The sequence below is a fragment of the Agelaius tricolor genome, unplaced genomic scaffold, assembly GCF_023055355.1.
Source record: "Agelaius tricolor isolate 1412-34295 unplaced genomic scaffold, bAgeTri1.0.p SCAF_25, whole genome shotgun sequence".
Classification (NCBI taxonomy): Eukaryota; Metazoa; Chordata; class Aves; order Passeriformes; family Icteridae; genus Agelaius; species Agelaius tricolor.
In genome coordinates this window covers 11,026,391-11,048,769 of record NW_027269285.1, presented here as the reverse complement: position 1 = coordinate 11,048,769, position 22,379 = coordinate 11,026,391, and the positions used below count along the sequence as shown (strand labels likewise).

The following is a 22,379-nucleotide window of genomic DNA, read 5'->3' as shown; positions in this document are numbered from 1 at the left end:
GGAGAATATGTCACCAGCTTGTTTGATTCTTCAAAGGTTTCCTGATTTCAGGAAGCTGAAGAAACATGTACCTGCATGTCCATACATACAAAATGAGGTTATGAAAAACCTGTCTTTAAAAATCTGCTGCTGAGGAGACATTGTTCATTCCCCTGGAAAGATCCTAAGCTAGAGAGTTCAAGACATAGCTGGTATCCAGAACAAATTTAGTCTGCTTCCCTGTTTGATTCTTCTTTGCCCTAAAAATAGTGTGTGCTTTATAAATTCAATTTGTGGAGAGAACCATGGTTACTCTCACACTGCAATGGGGAAACTGAGGCAGCATTAATGGGAACTGATTATAGATTCAAGAAGTGAGCAGCTGGGCCCCCTCTCTGCCAGCTCCATGTTCAGGCTATCAGGGTAGTAGTTCTTTAAACAAAATTGGCTGGGGCTATGTATAAAATCTCCCCTCCCCCACCACAAAAAGGCAGCTATTCCCAACAGACGGCCTCTGAAGCCTGGGGGAATAAGGGAGTAGAAAAAAGCTGAGTCTTCCCCTCAGTTTCTATTATACCGATCCCCTGCAGCTGTTCCCCCCAGTCCTCCACTTCCAAGAACCCATGCTGCAAGAAATTGCAGCCTGGATTCAGCTGGAGCTGGGGTTTGGTTGGAAGCAGATCACTGGAGTACGATCTCAGGAAATTATTTTATTCCATCCTAAGAGCCCTGGCTTTGCAAAACAAGGCCAATGCATTTGCAGCCCAGGGTGCAGGTTGTGAGTTCTGCTACTGCCAGGGAACTGAGTGTATCCGTTTCATAGCTACTGAAAAATTTCTACTGATTTAAATACCCAAGATTAAAATTGATTTAGTTACAAACTCTTGAGTGTGCACATCATATCTCTGCATAAAACACCCTTCATTGGCATAATGCATTTTGCATGCTGCAGACAGATTAGGGGAATTTGGAATTTTAAGTGGCTGGAAATTAAAATTTAATGAGCGGTTTGCTTGGAAGAGAAATGGGAAAAACAAGATCAGACAGAATGATCTATATTGCTCTCTTTTCTCTGGATTCCCTGCTCAGGCATCAATGTCCTGGTTGCTGGTGCCACAGACAGGGTCAGCAGGGACAGGGTGTTCACCCAGGTCAGCCTAGGAAGGCAGTGACTGAATTTGTCAGCCCTGGGAATTGCACCCATGTGCTTTGCCTTGGCCAGGAATGAATCTTGCTCACCCACTTCTGTCACATTCCTTTGCAATCTGTCATACCTGTCCCTAGCAGGTTCAGGTTGCCCAGCACACTCTGCTAGGAAAATCAGAGTGCTTTGGAAAGGGTCTGTTCCCCTTTCTGTGGGGGCCTGAGGTGAGAAATCAAAGGAATAGGAAGGAAACTTCTTGCTGACACTGTAGAGCACAGAAAGACCTGGATAGGTTTGTCCTTTGGCTTAATGCGAGGAAAGATCAATAGGGCAGCTCTGTACAAACACCAAATACACCCCATTGTTCTAATCCTGACTAGATCTACATTAGGGAAAGACTGAGAATCCACCTTCAAATCTGTAGCTAAACTGAACATATGGGGAGGTCAGGGACAAAAATAAAGCTATTTTCAGTGAGGAAGTATTTGTCACCTAAATACCACTTAAGTAGGACAGGTAGAAGTGCAAGTGTTCAGCTCAGCTGGGGGCAGGGAGATAGGGTGTCACTTGACCACATTTGCATTAGCAAAACAGGGGGAAACCAGCATAGGCCCAAATGTTACTGAGATCCTTTGGAGATTTGAACTGACCTAAACTGCCAGCATCCATTTTGGAATTCAAAGATGAAACTTAGATGCCCAGAACAGGTTGCTTTAGTCACCTTGAGTGGGAACCACCTCACCCAGCTACAGCTGTCTGCAGAGGCTCCTTTCAGAACTGTCCCAGAGAAGAGCTCTGACCAGTCCTAGATCTAGGGATGAGCTGAATTACCACTTTATCCCACCATTTATATCGGCATGGCCTGTGCTGGTACTGAGGGGAATGCAGATCACCAGCACAGGAGCAGACACCAGCACTGCAGATGGTTTCATGAACACCCAGCCCTGCCTGGTGATTTGCAGCTGTCATAATAAACATGTCAGGAGGCACTGAGTTATCCCCAGTCCCATGGTGGCTGTGACACCTCAGAAAGCTGCAGCTCGAAGCTTGGGATCTAGACTGGTTTTTGGGAATGTGCTTCTCAAAGAAATGCTTTGAAAGGAGGCCCTGCTTCTACAGCTTGCTTGCAGCTCAGCCCTTTGAAAAGTCACCCTGTGTCTGTGGCTTCTCGGGGGTTTCCAGGGAAGGAGTTTTAGTCACTGCTGGAAATGGCAGCTCAGATCCATGAACTGATGGAGAGACAAGCAGGGTGTCCCCCAACGCACTCTTCTGGAGAGATATGGACAGTCTCTGCCACACACTCCCCCAAGTGTCCCCACTCAGCTTACACATCAAATCTCCTCCCCTGTTTTCAGCCTCCACTTGAGACTAATTCCCCACCACCATTTCCCAGAGCTTGGTTTCCACCACCGCTGTTGCGCTTGTCCCCAGTGGAGTGATGTCCCACAAAGTGTCTCACCTTCCCTGCCAGGAGTTTAGCCTGCAGTTCCCGGCATTCCTGCTGCAGAGCTTCAATCTGCTTGTCTTTAGCCAGGAGAGCACTGGCTTGCTCTGTCAGGTCCTTGGCACGCTGGCGGGCAAATGCTTTTTTGCACAGTTCCAGGCTGGAGCCCTTCAGAGGCATCGGAGCAGTTACCTACACCAGAGAGCAGTGAGGTGTGTTCGTGTGTGATAACCACCACCTCATCACCCCTTGGTGTTCAACAACCACCACCCCATCACCCTTTGGTGCTCCTTAACCACCACCCCATCGCCCAGCACAGGGAGCACTGTCAAAAAATGCAGCCTGGCCCCATAGGACAGACAGACAGAGGAGCAGGACAGACCTATGGAAAAGTAGAAAAGGAAAGGCTGGATGGAAAAGTGGCTCAAAGAATAGGTGGGAAGGACAAGGTACTCAATAGGTACAGCCAGCATGGGGGCTGCAGGCAGGGCAGAAGTGGGTAGGGGAAGGAGAGAAAACCAGGATGAGGTAAAAAAGACAAGAGAAGACAGCAGAGAGGAGGGGAGAATGGTAGGAAAGATGAGCATAGGATCAAATATAGCATGGGATCAAGGTAGAGGTGGCCAAACCAAGAAGAGAAACAGCGATTCCATGGGTTTCTAGTAGGAAAGAGCTTCTGCATGGGTGGGCAGAAGATAGAGGGAGAGGCAGAGGCTAAGGAGAGCCCAGCCAGGGCCAGTGCAGCCAGGGAGGACTGGGAGAAAAGCAGGACTGGAGGAAAAGTAGTTCAGGTTCACATGTTCCCTGGGAGGGAGGAAAGCATAAGATGGGGATGGCAGTGTGTTTAGGGAGAGTGGGGCAGGCAGGGACAGGCAGATGGCTGAGTATAGGTTCTGCCCAGGCAGGAGCTGAGACTGCCCAGCACAGAGTCCCTGGGATGTCCCCATCCCTGGAGTTGGCTTTCCCACTGGGTACTAGCACCACAGACTTGGATGAAGGGGCAGCTCAAGCCCTATGTTCATCCCAGCCCTATGGGCAGTGAGGATACATCCAGTTCCTGGGTTTATCCAACCCTGCCTCTCTCTGCCCAGCTATCTTCATCTGCACACAGCCTGACAGTCTGGGAAGGGGGTCCTCTGCTGCCAGATCAAGCACACAGAATCCTCTGTGCAAAGTTTTCTTCCCCAGGTCTTCCTAAGCATCTCATGCATATGCAGAAGCTGTGTGACCATGGATCCACAGGACCTGGGTACCAAGCACAGGAGGGACCTAGTGCCAAATTACCCCAGCTCCTCAGGGCCCCTTCTCTGGTCGTACCTCCAGCCCACTCTCCAAAAGGTGCAGCCACCCCAGCACTTGCTGCTGTCAGGACATGTGGGCCAGCACAGGAGCCCAGCAGTCAGTTCTCCAGGACTTGCACAGGCCCTAAACTGTCCCCACCCCAAAATTTCACTGGGGAAACAAATAAAACAGTATTTGTATAGGTGCTGGAGAATCTGCATAGTATGTCAAATGGTTTCTCTCAACATAGTATCTGACAACTCCATCTGTTGCCCTGCAAGTACCAAAACCCTGTGACAGACGAGCGACACAGTGCCTGCGGACAGAGAGGGCAGCAGTGCCAGGAAATCCCCCTACCTTTTCTCCAGCACAGCTTTCACTTCCTCCTTTCTACCCTAAATGGCTTGAATTCCCCATCACAATTCCTGCTTTCCTTCAGGAAGGTGTGGCCAAGATCCCATACCCTACAGCCACCTCCCACTGCTGCTGCACCATGTCACACGCTCCAGAGTTCACAACAAGCTGCTGTTGGGTTGGAAAAGGCAGAAGCCCTGTGGCTTGCGCAGCATTTCCAGCGAGGTGTGGATGGGACAGAGCTGCCTCTCACCCCTTCCTGTTTTGCTTCACCGCACTCCTTTTCTTATTCAAATCCTTCCTGTTTCTTTTTGATGAAGTCAGATGAAATATTTTCATGACTTGCCCAAAGAAAGCTGAATTAATTACTTTAAACTATGACCTTACAGTAAGAAACCAAGCAGGAAGAAATTCCTCAAACCAGCCCCCAAGAGGAGTAGAGAAGCTGGCAATAGCTGGGGTTGGTGATTCTTGCTCTGCTATGACGTGCAAAGCATGTTTGCTGTAGGCTTAAGAAAAAGGGAAAGGAAAGGCCTTTCTAGCTCAATGGACGCAGAAAACCAAAGGTCCTGGTGGTGAGGTGCTCTCCCAGCCCAGGTCCCGGCACCCACCACTTTGAGGTTTGCCTCCTGGAGCTTCCGGGCCCTCTCCTCCAGGCGCTTGGCGATCACTGCCAGCTCCGCGTTCTTCCTCTTCAGGTGCTTCACCTTCTCCTCTGTCTGGGGGAAGCAGCTCCTGCGCTGGAGAGCAGAAGGAGAAGTTGGAGGCATAGCCTTTGCTCAGGAGCCAACATCTCAGCCTCTACCTGACCTATGGAGAGCACAGAGGCCTTTTCCTGGCCAGAGCTTGGCCTGTTCTCCTGGAACTATCCCAACCATTGAACACCAATCTCTGTTGCCTCTCCAGTCCCTGAAAACTGTGTTTTCCTGGTATTTTTGTTAATGTAACCTCTCAGTCTCCATAAGATGCCCTTCACCCCACCCCAGACCATCCCACATGGTCCCTCTCCATCCACATCTCTGTTGCAGGCTCTGCTAGGACTCAACACGTCTCCAGCATCAGGGTATCCTGGCCACCCACCTTTTGAGCTTTCTCTTCCAGTGTCTTCCCAGTTTATTTCCCCAGGATTATAGGACTCAACACATTCCTGAGGATTTGTACTGCACCACCATAGCAAGCTTATCTGTGTCCTTTCTGTCTTGACACCAAAGCATGAGCAGGAGAAGGTAACAAAGGGCTTTATGATATTTGCAAAGCAAATTTCCCTTTTCTTCCTATTGATTCTGTTCACTCTTAATCCCCTTTTATTTGTTATCTGTCTGTTCCAATAAGCTACCTCTTGCCAATGGCTCCTACTCCCAAGGTCAAACACACATGTGTTATGCTGTCTTTTCACATCAGCAGAAACGTCAGGTTGACTGATCCCCACGATTATTTCCCTCCCTGCCCTTGTGAGAGTGCACCATGGGTGCCTGGGCTGGAAGGCTGAGGCTGATTTTTGAGAGTCAAAATTTGACACACAGGCTTGTGCTTCACTAAAATCCAGATGATTGATAAGCGATAACTCCTCAGGGTGCAAGTCATGCTGAATTTATGCTTTTAGTGTAAGAAAATTATCTAAAATAAGCATTTTGAATGGGGTGATATGAATCTGAAATGCTGAGCAATCAAATTTACCCAGCATGGCTGGGCTGCACCCCCACACTGCAGGACTGGGTAAGCGGTGATGCTCTCCAGGAAGGATGCAGGAGAGGAATATTCCCTCTTTCCTGAGAGTCTTGGCTAGCCCACCTGGGGAGTCAGGGATAAGGGAGGGGGCAGAAGGCACATGGCCCAGGCTGTGGCAGCCTGGCTTGGCTTTGGGGTGCAGCTGGGGAGGACCTTGGTGCTCAGCTCTCATGGGAGCAGGGGGCAGTGCTGCACTGTCACCCACAGACAAGGCTGAGCGAATCAGTGTTTCTGCTTTTCCAGTTAAAGAGGAAACAAGAGTGACTTCCCCTCCTCTGCCCAGCCCTGCTCAGCACTGCAGGGAAAGGTCCAGCTCCAGCTAACAGCTGCAGCATGAAGGCACCCAGGGGACTCATAGCACCAGACCTTCTTTGTCCTCTGGCCCTGTCCAGATTATCCTGTGAGCTCAAGAAGCATTTGGACAATAGTCCTGCACATAGTGTGACTCTTGGGGATGGCTCTGTGCAGGGCCAGGAGCTGGACTCAGTGATTCTTGTGGGTGCCTTCCCATTCAGCATGTTGTGTGATTCTGTGATCTCTTAGAGTTGGCAGAAGACCTCTCTGTGTCCAGCAGGACTTCCTCCCCACAGAGCATCCCATGACAGCATCTCCTGCTCACCAGCAAGCTGTTCTCCTCGGCCAGGCTGGAGCAGCGGTGCCGCAGGTCCTCCAGTGCACTCAGGAGCTTTGTGTTCTGGCTCACAAGGAAGCTGTAGTCAGCCCCACTCTGCAAAACAGTATGGAGAGGCAAGGCAGGGCTTCACCTGCCTGGGGCACATCCTGCAGGGCCACAGGGCTTCACCTGCCTAAGGCAGGTACTGCAGGACCACAGGGATTCACCAGGGGCAGTGGCAGAGGGTCTGCAGCTTCACAGCCCCAGCCCTGTGGTGAGCCTGGCCTGGCTGTGCCAGTGGCTGGCAGGGTCAGGGTGCTGGTGGCAAAGGGTGGGATGTGGGGGCTGATTTTAAGAGGAGGCAAGGAGCTGCATGTCCACTGGGGGACAACTGGCCTTTGAGGCCACCCTGAGGGTGACAGCTGCCATCTCCATAGCTTTAAGAATTCTTTCAACTTCCACCCAGGAAAAAAGCCCAGACCCTTCTGCTGTCCTGAGCCATGGCACCATCCAAACTGGTTCAGGTGAAACACAAGCAGAGCCAGCAAGACCCAGGCAGGCAGAATACAACCCCCGGCACCTCAGGAATGTGTGCTTCTCCCCATGGCTAAAGGATGCAGTGGCCTCCAGTACCACATGGCTTTGGAGGCAACCAGACTTCCTCACCCTCTTCTCCACACCAGCACTCACGTTTGGCCCAGGAGCCAGACCCCAGATCATCCTCTCTGTGTCAGCCTTGGCTCCGAAAGAAGGTGACATGCAAGATTCTTTGCAAACACCACTTTCATTTTGCCACCTCAAAAGCAGCAGCAGCAGCAGCTCTGCCAGGACCTGTATATAGAATTTTGTGGTTGCTGCTTCCTGCCCAGAGCAGCTCGCCGCAGACTCTCTACCGGAGCCAGCTCGCAGCAAAGATTTCTGGGCCTTAGCAAAGCTCAGAGCCAAGCTGCTGCTTCACAGCTGCCACATGGCAGTGCCTTAGGAAGGTCCAGCAGGTTTTCCCAGCAGCCAGGCAAGTATTCTGAGACCCACTCCAAGAGCCCAACAAGTCTCCGCTGAATGGCTGTGACCTTCTCAGTGTGCATGGCTCTGCCCTGCAGTTTTCCAGCCAAAGCTACTGGGGAAACATCTCTCACTTCCAAAGGAATGCTGCCGAAGCTTTCTGAGTAGCAAGAGCTCAGACAGGAGTTCAGCTCTAGGAGGTCTGAGACTGACTAAAACTCATTACACTTTAGAACAACTCTACAACTCTGGTTTCTCCATTGTGTCCATTGTAGAGATAGGGCAGGAGACCAGTGCCACAAAGTCCTTCCCACTGAATTCCCTAGTGTGGTGCCATGTTCATGGCTCTCCCAACCGCTCACACCTGTATGGAAATGCCTTGACAAAGCAGGGAGGGAAAACACAGCTGAAAGGTTGAAAACAACAACTACAACTACAACTACAGCTACAACTACAACTACAAAAAAAAAAAAAAAAAAAAAAAATCAGAAGACAACACCCAGCCCTTCCCATCAGCCTCACGTGGTGTCCCCAGTCCCATCAACCACTTGAGACACCAGGATATGACATGCCACAAGCTGACAGACTTTTGACAGAGTGGTTTGTAGATGCCCACCCTCCCCACAGATATCCCAGGTTTGTGAAAACTGGAGTGAAATGCCCCATAGAAGGAGACTGTACTTCTACCCACAGGTTGCAAAGCAAGAATACATCTTCCTCTATCTGTTCCTGGAGACACCACACTGCAGCACTTGGGTGCCCTCTCCTGCTCTCCAACAACTTTGGGCCACTTCCAGGGATGGTTAGGCCCAGGAACAAAGGAAATCCCTGAACCCAGCATCACAGGGATGCCAGGAAGTTCCCCTGGGAGCCATGTGCAACAGCACTGTGCCCAGTACCAGCTCCTGCAACATCAGTCCTATCCCTGTAGCTTTACAGGTACAGTGAGGTGTCCCAGAGACCATTTCCCCCATCACCAGTTCCATGAACAACAAAGCACTTCCTCGGCCTGGGAATCCACACAGGGGGCACTGCAGGTGACAAAGAGGAGACAAAATAGGGCAGGTTCATGGAGAGAGGGGTCCTACCAGGATCTCCTGTCCTGTGCATGGCAGTGCCTTAGGCTGGTCCCCTGCTGCCACCCCCAGAGCCAAGCAGGGAGCCCTGCAATGAAGTCAAAGTGCATTAATTCCATCTCTTTGCCACAGCCGAGAGGCCTCAAAATTCTTGTCTGTGGTTGCCCTGAGACAGGGCAAGCACCATGAGCCAGCAGCCTCTGTGCTGGGATGGGAGCAGGAGAGCTTTTGAGGAGGAGCTGATGTGCTCCTGCCTCCCCCACCAGCCGGCCAGGACTTCTGACATCAGCAGCATGGGGTTTCAGTAGGGGACAATCAGCACCTCCAGCACAGCATGAGGATATTTTGGGGAAATTTGACTACATTCAAATTTCTGCATTTGGAACACCATTTCTGCAGCCATAAACCATTTTATCAGGGCAAGATGCAAAGGCTCATAACCCTTCACCCCCACCATGCCAGGCTGTCCCCAGCTCAGTCCAGGTTTCGTGTCACAACTCCAGAGCCCATGACAAGGCTGGCATGTGCCTTCCCATTCTGTGGATGTGGCAGCCTCCCCAGGCAAAGTGCCATGGAGCAGGGGAGTGTGGCTGTGTGCTCCAGGCTGGGGCCAGGCACGGGGCCAAGTGTCCCCTGTGCCAGCACGTCCCTCTGCGGCCGCAGCTCCTTGGGGCTTTGCCCAGAGAGGCACAAGGGACAGCGGCAGCAAGAAGACGTCGAGGGAGGAGATCCTTGCTGTGCCAGGACGTCTGTCCTGCGCGGGGACCTCACTGCCACAAAAGCTTTGCCAAACCTTCCTGTTGGCTCTGAGCCAGCGCTGGCTGTGTCAGCTGAGCCCTCCTCCAAGACCACGGAGAGCCTGGAACCGAAGGGCTGTCTAGACGTCATCCCACGCTCATTAAACATTCATTTCCTATAATGAAATGGCTTTTAATTTATCAACCGCTCTGCAGTTCCTTAAGGATCCCGCGCTGCACGGCGCAGCCTCGCTGCTGCCTGCACTCAGGGCTCCCATGGTACTTTTCATGGGGAGCTGGAAGAAATCATTAGGTAGGAGAGACACAGAGGCTCCCCCCAAAGTGATTCATCCAGATGAAGACATACAGAAGTATCAGCAGGAGCTGGAATCCAAATGCATTCCTTGGTCAAGGAGGTTTTCTGTGAGCCAAGGCAGAGCTGACACCATGGGGCAGCAGACAGGGTCTCTGGGCAGCCACATTCCCCAGATCAGAAGCATCCTTGGCCACTAAAAAATTAACCTAAAAATTAACACAAGTGACATGGTCTTTTGCCACAGGGAAAGTTTCTAAAATGAGAGGAAGGCAGGAGCAGAGCAGCAGGGATGCTGAGGGAGGAGAGCAGCAGGCATGTGGCTTTGAAACCTGCGTTTCATCTGTCATCTCTTTTGGCAGGTAGAACCCAAAGTTTCTCCAAGATGCATTGAAAACAGCAAAGAAAGAAAAGCCTCAGCATGGCAGCTGCCAGAAAACTGCTGCTTTTTCACCTGAAAGCTTCAAATGGACCGGAGAGCTGCAGCGGCTTTTGCAGGGAGAGGTGCCCAGCCAGGCTGTTAAATGGGTCATGCAGGCAAAATCCCTCTGGAACACCTAGCATTCAGCACAGCCCTTAAAGTCCTGCAGAAAACTTGCAGGAGGCCATTGGGGGACAGTAAATCAGCCAGGCACTGCCTGCAGCCATGCTCTGCAATGCGGCTGGGGCTGTGCCGGCACCGCAGCACGGCCTGGCACCCACCGGCCCAGAGCTCCCCCAGCCAGCCCTGGGGAACAGCCAAAGTCTAAACCCAGCCTTGCTTTGAAATCCCTGCTGAAAGCCAGACAGGGAGGAAGAATTTACCAGGTAGTCCCATGAACACGAGGTCTCAGGTAGCCTTAGGAAACAGGCAGACACACAGCTGATTTGAAAACATACCTAATTTGAGGGTGTAGAAACCACACACAATTTAAAGGTGTATAAACCACTGACAATTTCAAGATGTCCTGATTTCTCCATCTGCAGCTGATCCAGGGTCCAGTTCCTAGGTTTGCTTTGCAGGAGCCATCTCTGAATACAACCCCCCTCTGCAGACACCCTGCAGAGTGACCCAGGTGAAACTATTCCAGCTCTCCTGCTATCTTGGATATATTAAATCAACCACCTCTCCTTCATTTGAAATCATTGTCCCTGAGCCTCCACCATGCCAAAGCCCTTTCGCTGTTCATTCCACCTGACTTTAGTAATTAGTTCCCTTAACTTTCAATCCTCTTCACTTGGAAATGAAGCCTGTCATTGCCAATCCATTTTCTTCTCTTCCAGACAGTTTCAAGGGAATCAGCCACCTCACAGGACAAAATTATTTTCCATAGGCTGCTCTTTTGTAGTGCCCTCACTGCATGTCAAAAGCAAGACAAAAATAGCCTCACCTCCTGTTGGGTCAGCGAGCAGAGTCAGCCCCAGTGCTGCGGCACAGCGAGCAGCCAGCACATCCCCGCCCAGGGAACAGGGACAGTGCTGCCAAAGGTATGGGAGATGTAAGAGACATGCCTGGGATGAAGCTTGATTATCCTGCCACTCCTCTGACAGGCAGTGTGTCCCACTGTGCTTGTCTTGCTTCCTTCCTGCATTTTGCACCATTCCTGGTTTCAGACACAAACATCTCTGTTGTGCCTTTGCCTATAGGGCACTTCCCCACAGCCCTGTGTGCTGCCAACTCCCCTTTCCATCAGTCAGCATTTTCGCCTGCTGCCCATCCCTTCCAGACTACTACTTGCCCTTATTTATGTGATTTCCTCATTTATCTGATTTTTATCACCCCATGTAACAAATTCATGGAAGAAAAAATCCATCCAAGGCTATTAACTTCAAAAATCCTGCCTCCAGCATGAAGAGTGCTGGAGCCACGAATTGGAAGATATTGAGGGAATATTCAGGGGAGCAGTCACTATACATTTGCTGTTTCTTTGCATTTCCCCAGGCATCCTCTCCTGCACACCCTCTGACCACTGCCAGCTCTTCATATGCTCCTGACTGGGTGTTTAAAATGAGATGCAGCTGAAATTGGAGTCTTGCAAAACCAGGTTTTCTCTATCTTAAAACCCTCTGTGGAAGCACCATTATGAATCCCAGGAACACAAACTGAGCTATTCCAGGAGAATAATCAGCTCAATAGGCCTGATGGACCTGGCTCACTGTCCTTTGATGAGCTCAGCTTCTCCAGCCTCCCAACCAGGGAGAAATTAATGTTCCTGCAAAACTGAGACAGGGAAGAATGTGAATGGAAAGTAAACTCAAGGCAGAGGATCAGCTCTCCAAAATCCAAGGCTGCAGCTGGGTCCAGAGTGCAATGCGACACAATTCCTCACATTTGACAGCAAATCCAAAAGGCATGAGGATTTGCAAGGAGACGAGAGAAAATGACACTGAAATACCTCATGGCTGCTGGGAAGGTGGTTCTGAAATGCTCCTGAGGTGCTGCACATGTGATTCTTCATCCTTCACCATCAGACAGAAAATAGGGCAGGGAATTGTGAGGAATGAGGGTTTGGAGAAGCCATGGGCAACACTGGCAAGGGACAAGTGCTGCTCAGGGTGCAGGTTCTCATCTGGCTGGAGACTGCTGGTGTCATCAGTTCTTTTGTTTGGCCAGTTTGCTCCTGGCCCTGCTCTCCAGTGGTCTATGGAGACGTGTCCCTGCTTCCAGATGGCCATGACCCACCTGAAGCAGAGGCATGACAAGGTGTGTGTGGCCCTGGACAGGCTTTCCTCAGCTGTGACCCAGCTCTCTCCGTGTTAAGCACAGAGTGTTTTGCAATCCCAGGTTGTGTGCAGCCACAAACTGCAGCTGATCTATCAGATAACCTGCAGCAGCAACAGGTTGTGCAACACTCCTCAAGTACAGCAACATCACCCTCCTACTCTTGGGCGACTGTGTGACCCCTGGCCATCCCTGTGTCCCCTGCAGGGTCTTTGCCCCCTACACACCTTGTAAGAAAGATATCTGCATTTTGTATGGTGAAAAAGACATACAAAGCCTGTTCTCCCAACTACCCTTTAAACACTGGTATACAAGTGTCTCCCTTGTCTCTTACCAGCTTCCAGAAAGATTTGGCCAAGCTCCACTCTTGGTAAAGCAGGACTGTGCTCATCCCCACTGCACTCAGGGGACGTTGCTGTTTCACTGCCTGCCTGGGGAACACGTGGAGGACAGGCTGTGCACCATAAAACCTGGTCAGGCTATAACATTCTGAAGCCAAGACAGCCAAGCTGTCTTTTTCCCCCACTGCAGAATTTTCTGGGTGCTGCTGAACAAATCATTGAATCTGCAGAGAAGTAGCTCATGCAACACTATTTCCACTATATTAAAAAAAATGCAAAATGTAGAAGATGTGGGGAGGAATGTGTGAAAAACTTCAGTGCAAACACAGAAAGACTTCACAACCTCCGCTGCTGTGTACTCATGCACATTGCAAATTATTTGAGCTAAAACATGCGTACTGGCTTACTATAAGACATTTCTGGAGCTTTTTGTTGCTTAGCTCTAAGCAGAGGTCAGTCTGCAGCTCCCAGCACTGCAGGCTCAGGCCCAGACCACCCTGAGGTCTTTGCAGAGCATCTGGACTCTTTCCGGATGCCATAGGTCAGATAATTCTATTTTGTGAACATGCAAAATACCCCAAAACCCCTGGTGAAGAATGATAAAGTTTTGTTCTTTCCAGGTTTGGTATTTGATGGCTGGAGTAGGGATGATTGTTTTCTGATATCTCATCTTCCCTGTAACAGAAACTCTAATCCAGGGAAACACTCCCAAGAAAGGCATGAGACTTCTGCCTTCACCCTGGGAAGCCACTGAGCTGCAGCTCAGTAAATCCCCTGCCCATACAGAAGAGCCACAGCCCTCTAAGAGGATCATGGCTTGCAAAGTCAACATCACAGAGCCTCAGCAGCAACATCCTCATCACAGGTGTGCTTTGATTAAGTGGAAATACTTGATTCCTCAACATATGCAGCTCTGAAGAGGTATATTTGCTCTTCCACCTCACAGAGTACATCAGGGAGCTGAGGGGCAGATTTTGTATGTACAAGTCAGTTTTTGCCCAGAATCTGCACTGCAGTTTCTCACCCACTTCTTCCTGTTTTCCAAATCACTGGCAGCTTCCCAGGGGCCAAGAACACATTTTATTTTGGGTCACATTGGCTAAAAACCTGCTCTAGTTGCCCAGGCTATGGCATGATTAGATAGGAAGGAATTGTTCCCTGTGAGGGTGGGCAGGCCCTGGCACAGAGTGCCCAGAGCAGCCGTGGCTGCCCCTGGATCCCTGGCAGTGCCCAAGGCCTGGATGAAGGGGGCTAGGAGCACCCTGGGACAGTGGGGTGGGACTGGATAAGCTTTAAGGGTCAACCCAACCACTTTGGGATTTTGTGATTCGAGGCTGGGATCAGTGTTCTTGCTCACCTTGGTCCTGGTCTGGCAATGGCCAACAGCAAGACAGTGTGACAGCCCTGTCCCCAAATCCAGTTTATCTCCACCAGCCCAGAGGAGCGAAGGACACAGCAAGGAGCCACTGCTTGGTGTCACTCACCCTCTATGTCCCACACAAGTGACCTGGCCAAACCATTTGGACATGTCTTTGCACAGAAGGCATGAGCTTAATTTAAAAAAGAGCTAAAATGAGCATTGCCTTCCTCTCCCTAGTCTCACTTTGCCTTGTTTTCCATTCATTCCTACAAATAGAGAGGCACTGGCTCTTCCTTGCAGGCAGCTGCCTGAGATGGCCATGCATCCATAGTGCTGCAGCAAACAGCACTAAGGCATTTGCATGAGGCTGTGCACTGCTAAGCCAAGGAAAATAATTTACTCAGATTTTGAGCATGATGGAATACAACCTTTTAATTGGGATTGCAAGAGATGGCAAGAACTGACTCCATTGCCCAAGTTCTCCCTGTCCTACTGCCATCTTTCATCCTGCTAACCTACCCTTCCCAATCAAGGGTGCAGCTCTACACACCCTCAGACACTAAATGAACAGCTTTCCAGCTTTTCCAATGGAAAATTTGAAGCTCTTGAAAGACCACAAATTCCTGCAAAAGGCACTGAGCTTATCATTAAATGCAGCTTGGCCGGAGCACTTGATGTGGAGGATATTTACCAGCATTTTACAATTCTTCCTGTGTCTCTGCTTTGTTTTATTAAGCCCCACTGGGACCAACATGTTCTGGGGGTTTTTTTGTTGTTTTTTTTTTGGTTTTTTTTTTTTTTGGTTTTTTTTTTTTTTTTTTTTTTTTTTTTGGGTTTTTTTGCAGCTATTTAAATTCCTACTCATTGGAGGGCTCCTTGAGTTAAGCATTTTCAGTTGGGCTTACAGATTTATTGAATATTCTCAGCTCCACATGACCTCAAGGGAAGCTGAGGCTAGGATTTTAAGAAATTCAAATCCAAAGCAACCTCTTGCGATTGAGAAGAAGTCACAAGAACCAGCTCAGAGCACCCTAACTGTGCCCCTTGCCTGTTTGGTTCTGGGATGGGAACAGGGAATGGTCAGCTGCTGAGCTCATCCCTTCCATGAGTGATCTGGGGAGCTTGGGGAGATGAGTAATCCTGGAAGGGAAGGATGCAGGGAATATGCAGAAAGTTAACAACTTTGATCCTCTTCCCTTGTCCAGTGTAGGTCACCAGGAGGGAGCCTTCCCTTCAGCAACCCACTCCCAAACCACTCTGATTTTGCCAGGGCCAAAGCAGATCCTGCTGGAGCAGCATCCCCTGGGAGATGCAGGCAACTGGGCTCTTGTAGGAAGTGCTCTAAAATCCATCTGACAGCATTCTGGGAACTTTCCAATTGCCAGACAGACTGTATCTGTGCCACTTTAACCCCATTCTTCCTACACAGACAACATTTTTCTCCTCTGATATTCATTATTTGGATTGGGATCCCACCCCTGCAGTGCCTGAAGATTCTCAGCAGCAAAGTAATTTCTTATGTCTCATGTCCACACAGAAATTTTGGGAAGCAGGACCAGAGCAATTCCAAAGGCCCAGGAGGAAGGATACACTTGTGACAACCCCCCAGACAGCATTATCCAGTGGGGCCGTGGTGGGATACACTGCTCTGCTGAGGAGCCTGCAGTGCCTTGCAGGATGTAGGGACATGTGACAAATGGATGGAGAGATGTGAGCACAAACCTCAACAAGGAAAATTCCCACCAGGCTGTGAAGAATATTTCTCTGGTGGGATCCCAGCCCCTGGAGATATTTAACACTTGCCTGGTCAGGGCATGATCAGCCTCTTCTATCTCTGGAGCCTTCTAGGGGCAGAGGCTGGATGGGAGGCTCCAGGTGTGTCTCCTCATCCCACCTCCCAAACTCCAGAGTTCCTCTGCCATCTCCCAGATGGGAGAAAGGCAACAGCTCTCCACGCTCTGCACTCAGCAGAGACGCAGGCAAGGACACCAAGATTAACTTGACCTACAGACAGTCTTAATGCCTCTCCACAGCCTGTCCCCCAGGGAATGGCTGAGCAGTGGTGCCAGAAGCTGGGACACACGGCAAGAGCTTCATCATAAAATCAACATCTTTAATCAACTCTGTCAGCGATGAGCCCTCAGGAGGCTCTTCCCCACACCAGGAGAGGACTCCCTGGAGGCAGCTGTCCTGTTCACATAATGCAGCTCTGACATCCCAAGGACAAACGTCCTAAAGGAAGCTCGGCTCTGGCAGTGAAACACACGGGGTGTGTCCCAGCCTGGCCAGGAGCAACCAAGCTTTGTAAGGGAACTGTGCAAGCCTGAGTTGGCCCCAGCTCGAACAGAGCACCTTGTCTTGCGGTTGGAGGGTTGTTGCTCCACAGCCCAGCAGCACCAGCACTGGGGACAGCAGTACTGAGCTCCCTCCTGGGGCTGAACTGGAAGCCTTTCACATCCCTAAAGCCACTTGACTCCAGGAGAAACTGCTGGATTTTTTTTCCTAGGAAAACACAAGGTAACCTTTCTGGATATCAACATCAATATTAAAGATGGTACTGCCATGGTACCACCAGCACCACCCCAATGACATCACAGTGCCGCTGTGGCACTGCCATGATGCAGCAGAGTAACACCGGTCCCACAGCACCCTCAGTCTGGCACCAGAGCACATCACAGCACCACCAGCACCACCAGTCCCACCACAGTACATGGTTATCTGATGGTACTACTATGGTGCTGCCAGAATGCTATGGGAAGGCTCCCACCCAGCCGGGAGCCTGCAGGATGGCAAGAAAACACTCAATGCAGCCCAAGGACCAAGGCAAACTGGATGGCAGGTGCTCAGCAGTCACCTCCATAGAGACCAATAGGGGGGACCCACTGCAGGGATCAGCAAGAACCAGTGCACTGCTCCCACTCCACAGGTGCAGTTCAGCTGCAGGAGCACCCACAAACACTCCTCTGAACCAGCCACCTGCCCTCCTGACAATCCCAGCCTTCCCACCCAGGCTTCCACCAGGACAGAGCACCCACTCCCTCCCTTGCCAGCCAGCTCTCCCAAAGGAGAGTGTTCCAGGACACACTGGGCAGGCCTTGTGCCAAGCTGGTCTAGTGGAAGGTGGGCTGGAACGAGATAGCCTGTAGGGTCCCTTCCAACGCAAACCATTCCAGGATACTCCGAAGACAGTAAGTCTGGCACAACTGACTGGACGACTGGGATACAAAAGAGGGGTGGGAGCAGAAATCCATCCCATTCTGCTGCCCCATATTTTGACTGTGGTGCTTTTGGCACAGCCAGGGCTGGGGTCAGAGTCCGACCAAGGTTCAATGTGGTTTTTCCCTATTATCACAATAAACAGCCTTTCAGAACAGACCCTTAACAAACTGGGCTGCAGTGAAATCGTTTTCTCTCTCGGAGGGTTTCCAGGGGTGCCGTTTCTCCCGCAGGCTGCTCCAGGCTGCTCTCCAGCTGGGCTCAGCAGCACGGCACAGCCTTGCTCAAAACACCCCTGCTAAACCCTGACCAGCACTGGTCAGCTCTTCTCCCCTGCGCTCAATAAGAAAAAGTCAAGAGCCATTTTCTCCCCTATTTTAAAAGCACCACAGAGCTTCCCCAGATTCCAGGAGACCTCAAGAAGATGGCTGATGTTCCCCATGGGAAAGGGTGGTATGCTGTCCTAAACAGGGTGAGCTGATGAACTTCTGTGACCTAGATCAAGGCGGTGAGATCCTGAGGAAGCCTTTTGGGCTGTTTTTAGGGAGATGCTGCAGGGGCCGGGCATTGCACTGCCCCGAGGTGCCTGGGTGCTGCCTGCAGGGGCTGGTTCCTCCCGCAGTGGAGATGCCCCAAGCCCTCCAGGGCTCCCCAGAGAGGAGAGGGGATGCTCTGGAAGAGGGCAGCACTGAATCACGTCCCTGACACTACCTGCAGAGCCATTGATGCTGCCGGAACGGGGACATGCTGCAAGGATGGCTCAGCCTTGGCTGGTGCAGGGCTGTGCCTGTTCCAGGTGGGCTCTGCCCAGCACTGGCTCCGTCAAGGCTCCGGCAAGACCCCGCACCAGCTCCAGCGGCTTCCAGGGCAGACGCAGCTGAAAATCCCTGCTGAAGGGCATCAAAGGCTCCTTTCTCTCGCGCGGGTGTGTGGCAGCGGCTGTGGCAGGTGCCGGCCCCACGGGGATGGTTTTGTGGATGGCTCAGCCACAGCCCCGCGCTCCCAATTCCCCGTTCCCGTCTCGTACCGAGGTGACATCCTCCCGCGTCTCCCCCAGAATGAGCAAACACAGCCCGACCCCCGCCTTACCTTGGGGGGTCTGTCTGTCCGGTCCATCGCTCGCAGCGGCCTGACGAGCTCCGGTGCGGAGTGAACCCGCTGGGCGTCCGGCGGAGGGACGCGGGGGATTCCCGAGGACTCTTCCTGGGGCTGGGGTGCTCCGTCCTGCTCCGACCCCGGGGACAGCTGGCAGCCGTCCGTGTCACCCCCCGCGCCTTCACGCGTGTCCAGGTCCGGGCGGGCGGAGGCGGCGGGGACACCGCTGTGCCCCGGGGCCGCGCTGGGCACGCCGCGCTCCGGCTGTTGCATGGCTGGGGCAGGGCTGGGCTCACTCCGCACCGGCCAGGGCTGCCCGGGACGTCGGGAGACGGCAAGGGAAAGCCGAAGGCATCAGAGCGGCGGCGGGAGCAGACCGGGCCGCGCTCCTCCGCGGCGGGACCGGGGTCGGGGGCGGCCGCAGCAGCAACATCCCCGCACCGGGGCTGGCTCCGTCCCGCACCGGGAATGGCTCCGTCCCCGCCCGGATCCGCGGCTCTCCGTGCGGAGGCTGCTCCCGCCGCCCTCAGGCCCCCGCCGCCCCCGGCCCCATGACGTAGCGGAGGGGCCGGGGGAGCTGCCAGCCCCTCGCCGCGGCCCCGGGCAGCCCCCGGCGCAGCCGCTGCCGAGTCATCAATACGGAGCCGGGCCGGGCACCCCGGGGGGGCCGCGCCGCGCCCCGGGCCACCAATGGCGGCGGCTCCGCCCGTTTCCACGGCAACGCTGCGGGAGCGGGGTCTGGTGCCTATTGATGAGGCGGCGGCGGGGGGGGCAGCCGAGCTGAGCCGCATCCCCCTGCACCGCATCCCCCCAGCACCGGGGCCGGGGAGCCGCCGGGATGGGGGTTTGGGGACAGCAACGGCCCGAGCCCCTGCTCGGCTCTGCCTCAGGACTGCTCAGCTCTGGCCCTGGAAACCCGACTCTGGCCCCGGGATGCTCAGCTCTGGCCCTGGATACCGGACTCTGGCCAGGATACCTAGCTGTGCCCCAGAGACGCTCAGCTCTGACCCGGGAATGCTCAGCTCTGCCCCAGGATGCCCTGTTCTGCCCCAGGGATGCCCATAGCTACCTCGAGAATGCTCAGCTCTGCCCCAGGATGCCTGATTTCTTGCAATGATGCCCACCCGGCTGATGCCCGACTTTGCCCTGGGGATGCCCTCAGCTCTGCCCAGGATGCCTGGTTGTTTCCCAGGCTTGGCTTGCACACCTTTCTACAGTGTGAGCTAAACCTTGGTACCTCCTGGACACACTGTGCTGGAAACAACCCTCTTCTGAAAAGGGCTGGGCCCTGCCTGCAGCATGCCCAGGACAAGTGGCAGAGCAGTGGTGCGGGCAGGCAGGGGGAGGATGGTTGATGTGATCCTTGGTGACAAGAGTTCGCAGCATAATGCCACAGCCAAGCGGGCACCGCCATCCCTGAGCACACGGAGCAGGCAGGCGTGTGCTCTGTCTCTCCCTGCCTCCTCCCTGCCGTGCTGTGTCTTTGATGAAGATCACATCATACATCAGGCTGCACAGTGCTAGTGATGCTCAGGGGAAAACCACTGGGCCACCCTGGGGGACATTTGTTTGGCCCTGCTCCCCAGCTCCACTCAATGCTTGACCTACTGCAGAGCAAGGTTTGCCGATCCCAAAACCCAAGAGGGATTGATGATCCCTAAACCCCTGAGCAGCTGGGAGAGGTCCTGTCTCCCCATGTCCTTGTGTGTGGCAATATCTCTCAGTCCCACTGCTGGTGCCTCCCTGCTGCAGCGTGGGGGTGGCGTTTGGCATCTCACACGTGCTGCTCCCTTTGTGGCGGTGGAGGCACCAGGAGAACCTGCCTGGGGCCACCTTCTCCAGAAGAGGTATCGTGGGGGGTCTTCAGTGCCCCTGTCCGACACCACTTTGTAGGCGCCTCCTTTGAGCAGCTTCTCCAGCCCATCCAGATGAGCACGTGTCACCTCTTGAACTCAACGCCATCAGCTGTGTGTCACATCTGCCTGAGCCCAGGCAGCACAGGCAAGGCACCATTGAGACAGTAAATTCACTGCAGACTGCCACAGGTGTAAGACCCACTTGGATGGGTCCTGTGTGTAGGGAGTTATCACTGGGTCTGGCAGGGTCTCTCTCATGTCTGGGTGTGGCTACAAGGCACCTCTCACAGCGTGCAGGACTCTGCCATCCTACCTGAATCCTGTATCTCCGAGCTCATTCGTAAGGGGTGTCTGTATATGGTAGAGGGAAGCCCCAAGCTTGTAACAAGGAGAAAATGCAGCCAACAGACCAAAGGAAAGATTCCAGAAAACTGATTCCACCTTCCAGTGTCTTCTGGTAATCATGTACCCTGAAACCACCAGCTTATGTGGCTCCTTCTGCTGCAGGAACAGGTCAGGGTTGATCTCACCAGCTCCCACCGCTCAGATCCCCTCAGTTCCTGCCCATAGCTGTTCCCCCTGTCAAGGTACCAGGCAGGCTCTGCAGGTGCTGAACCAGTGTGGAAGAACACCCAGGCACTGCTCAGCTCCCCAGTGAGACAGAACGAGCAGGTTTCATTAGGCGAAGGCAGCAGCAGTGGGAGGAGAAATGCACCCTGATAAGATCTCATGTGGCTGTCAGCCTTCTCAGAACCCCCACTTACTTTGTGCTTCCACTGCCCTGTGCTGCTCAGGCTCTGCTTGGCTCATCTGGAACATGCTGCTGCCACTGATCCACTGACCCTAAGCACCTTTCCCCTTGTCCCACACATCTGTGCCAGACCCACCTGGCTCCACGGCACTGCTGGGGCCGGCTGCCCTGGAGAAAGAGGGACCAGGGATCCCCCAGGCACAAGTCTGGATCCACCCACAGCCTTCAGTGAGAGGCCCAGTTAGGTGAGGTGAAGGACGGGGAGTCCTAACCCAAACTAACCCTAACCCCACACCATTCCTGGGGAAAGGATATCTCCTGTGGCCCTGAGCTTGGGAAGCTGGAGATGATCTTTCACATCTTGGCCAGCCTACAGCTGGATAAGTCCCTAAAGTCTTATTAAGTCTACTTTAAAAAGTTAGAGGAAAAATTTATCTGGGCTATTGAAAACTCAGTGGGTTATGAGGTCCCTGAGCTCTGAGTCATGAAGTTCTCATGAGGCCTACAGGGATGGGGTGCTCCAGGTCCCCTTGGTCCTCCAAGTTACCCAGGGATCTGCTGTGGGGCTGTGCTCCCTGCAGAGGAGACCCAGAAAGATCCTTGAAACTCTCCAGGACAGGGGAAACCACAGGCTCAGGGAAAGGAGGTGATAATATAGAGAAAATTAAGAGGAACAGTGACACTGGAGAGCTCAAGATCAACAGCTCAAATGTGGGGAGATGACAAAGGATCCCAGGAGAGCCCTCCAGCAGTTCCCACGGCTCTCCAAAGGTCTCCAGGGAGCCGGGTCTGTGCCTGGTCATGCAGGGACAGGGATCCAGTGCATGGTGCTCCCTGTGCTCTCCATCAGAGAGCAGTAAGGATAGGGCTGCTCCACAGTGAGCAGCAAATGGGAACCCAGGTGTGATCCAGAACACACAGCATCCTCAAACCCCAGGGGGCCATCCCAGAGCTTCTGAGCAGGACAGTGGTAATGGGGTCCCTGGGCAGCCCCAGACAAGATCAGATGAACCAGGACAGGGACCCCAGCCAGGATCAGGAGGAGACAGAGCTGGAGCTAGAGATGAAGCTCCAGCAAAGGTGCATCCAGCCAGGTGCAGGGTCAGAGACAAACTGGTTGGTCTGGGCTCCAGCCAGCACATGTGGCTGGAGACAAGATTCTTACAGTGATGATCCAGGGCCTGCTGAGGAGATCAGACCCAACAGAGCTTTATTACAAAAGCCCAGCCAAGGCCTGAAGAACCACAGCTGAGCCTCACTGATGCTCCTGGCCTAGCACCTGCAGGTCCTACAGGCAGTTAAGTCCAGTTAGTGCCTGATGAGTCCTCCCCTAGTTTTGGGCATTCCAGCAGGGACTGGAGTGGGCAGTGCAAGCTCTGCTGTGGTTT

General features: G+C 52.9%; 1 protein-coding gene across 8 annotated transcripts in view; it reads right to left on the bottom strand.

Moving 5' to 3' along the window:
- The window catches only part of TSPOAP1 (TSPO associated protein 1), a 67,475-nt gene extending 48,413 nt beyond the window's left edge, over window positions 1-19,062 (bottom strand). For 3 of the 8 annotated variants that reach the window (XM_071448024.1, XM_071448025.1, XM_071448026.1), the window contains exons 1-4: window positions 18,379-19,055; window positions 6,550-6,657; window positions 4,814-4,942; window positions 2,583-2,759 (exon numbers count right to left, since the gene is read on the bottom strand). In XM_071448024.1, the coding sequence (XP_071304125.1) occupies window positions 2,583-2,759; window positions 4,814-4,942; window positions 6,550-6,657; window positions 18,379-18,657 (693 nt within the window). In that variant the 5' untranslated portion in view covers window positions 18,658-19,055. Of the gene's footprint in view, window positions 1-2,582; window positions 2,760-4,813; window positions 4,943-6,549; window positions 6,658-18,378 lie in introns of all 8 variants that reach the window. The other 5 variants (XM_071448023.1, XM_071448027.1, XM_071448030.1 and 2 more) reach the window with 4 other exon arrangements.
- Between the last annotated feature and the right edge of the window lie 3,317 nt (window positions 19,063-22,379).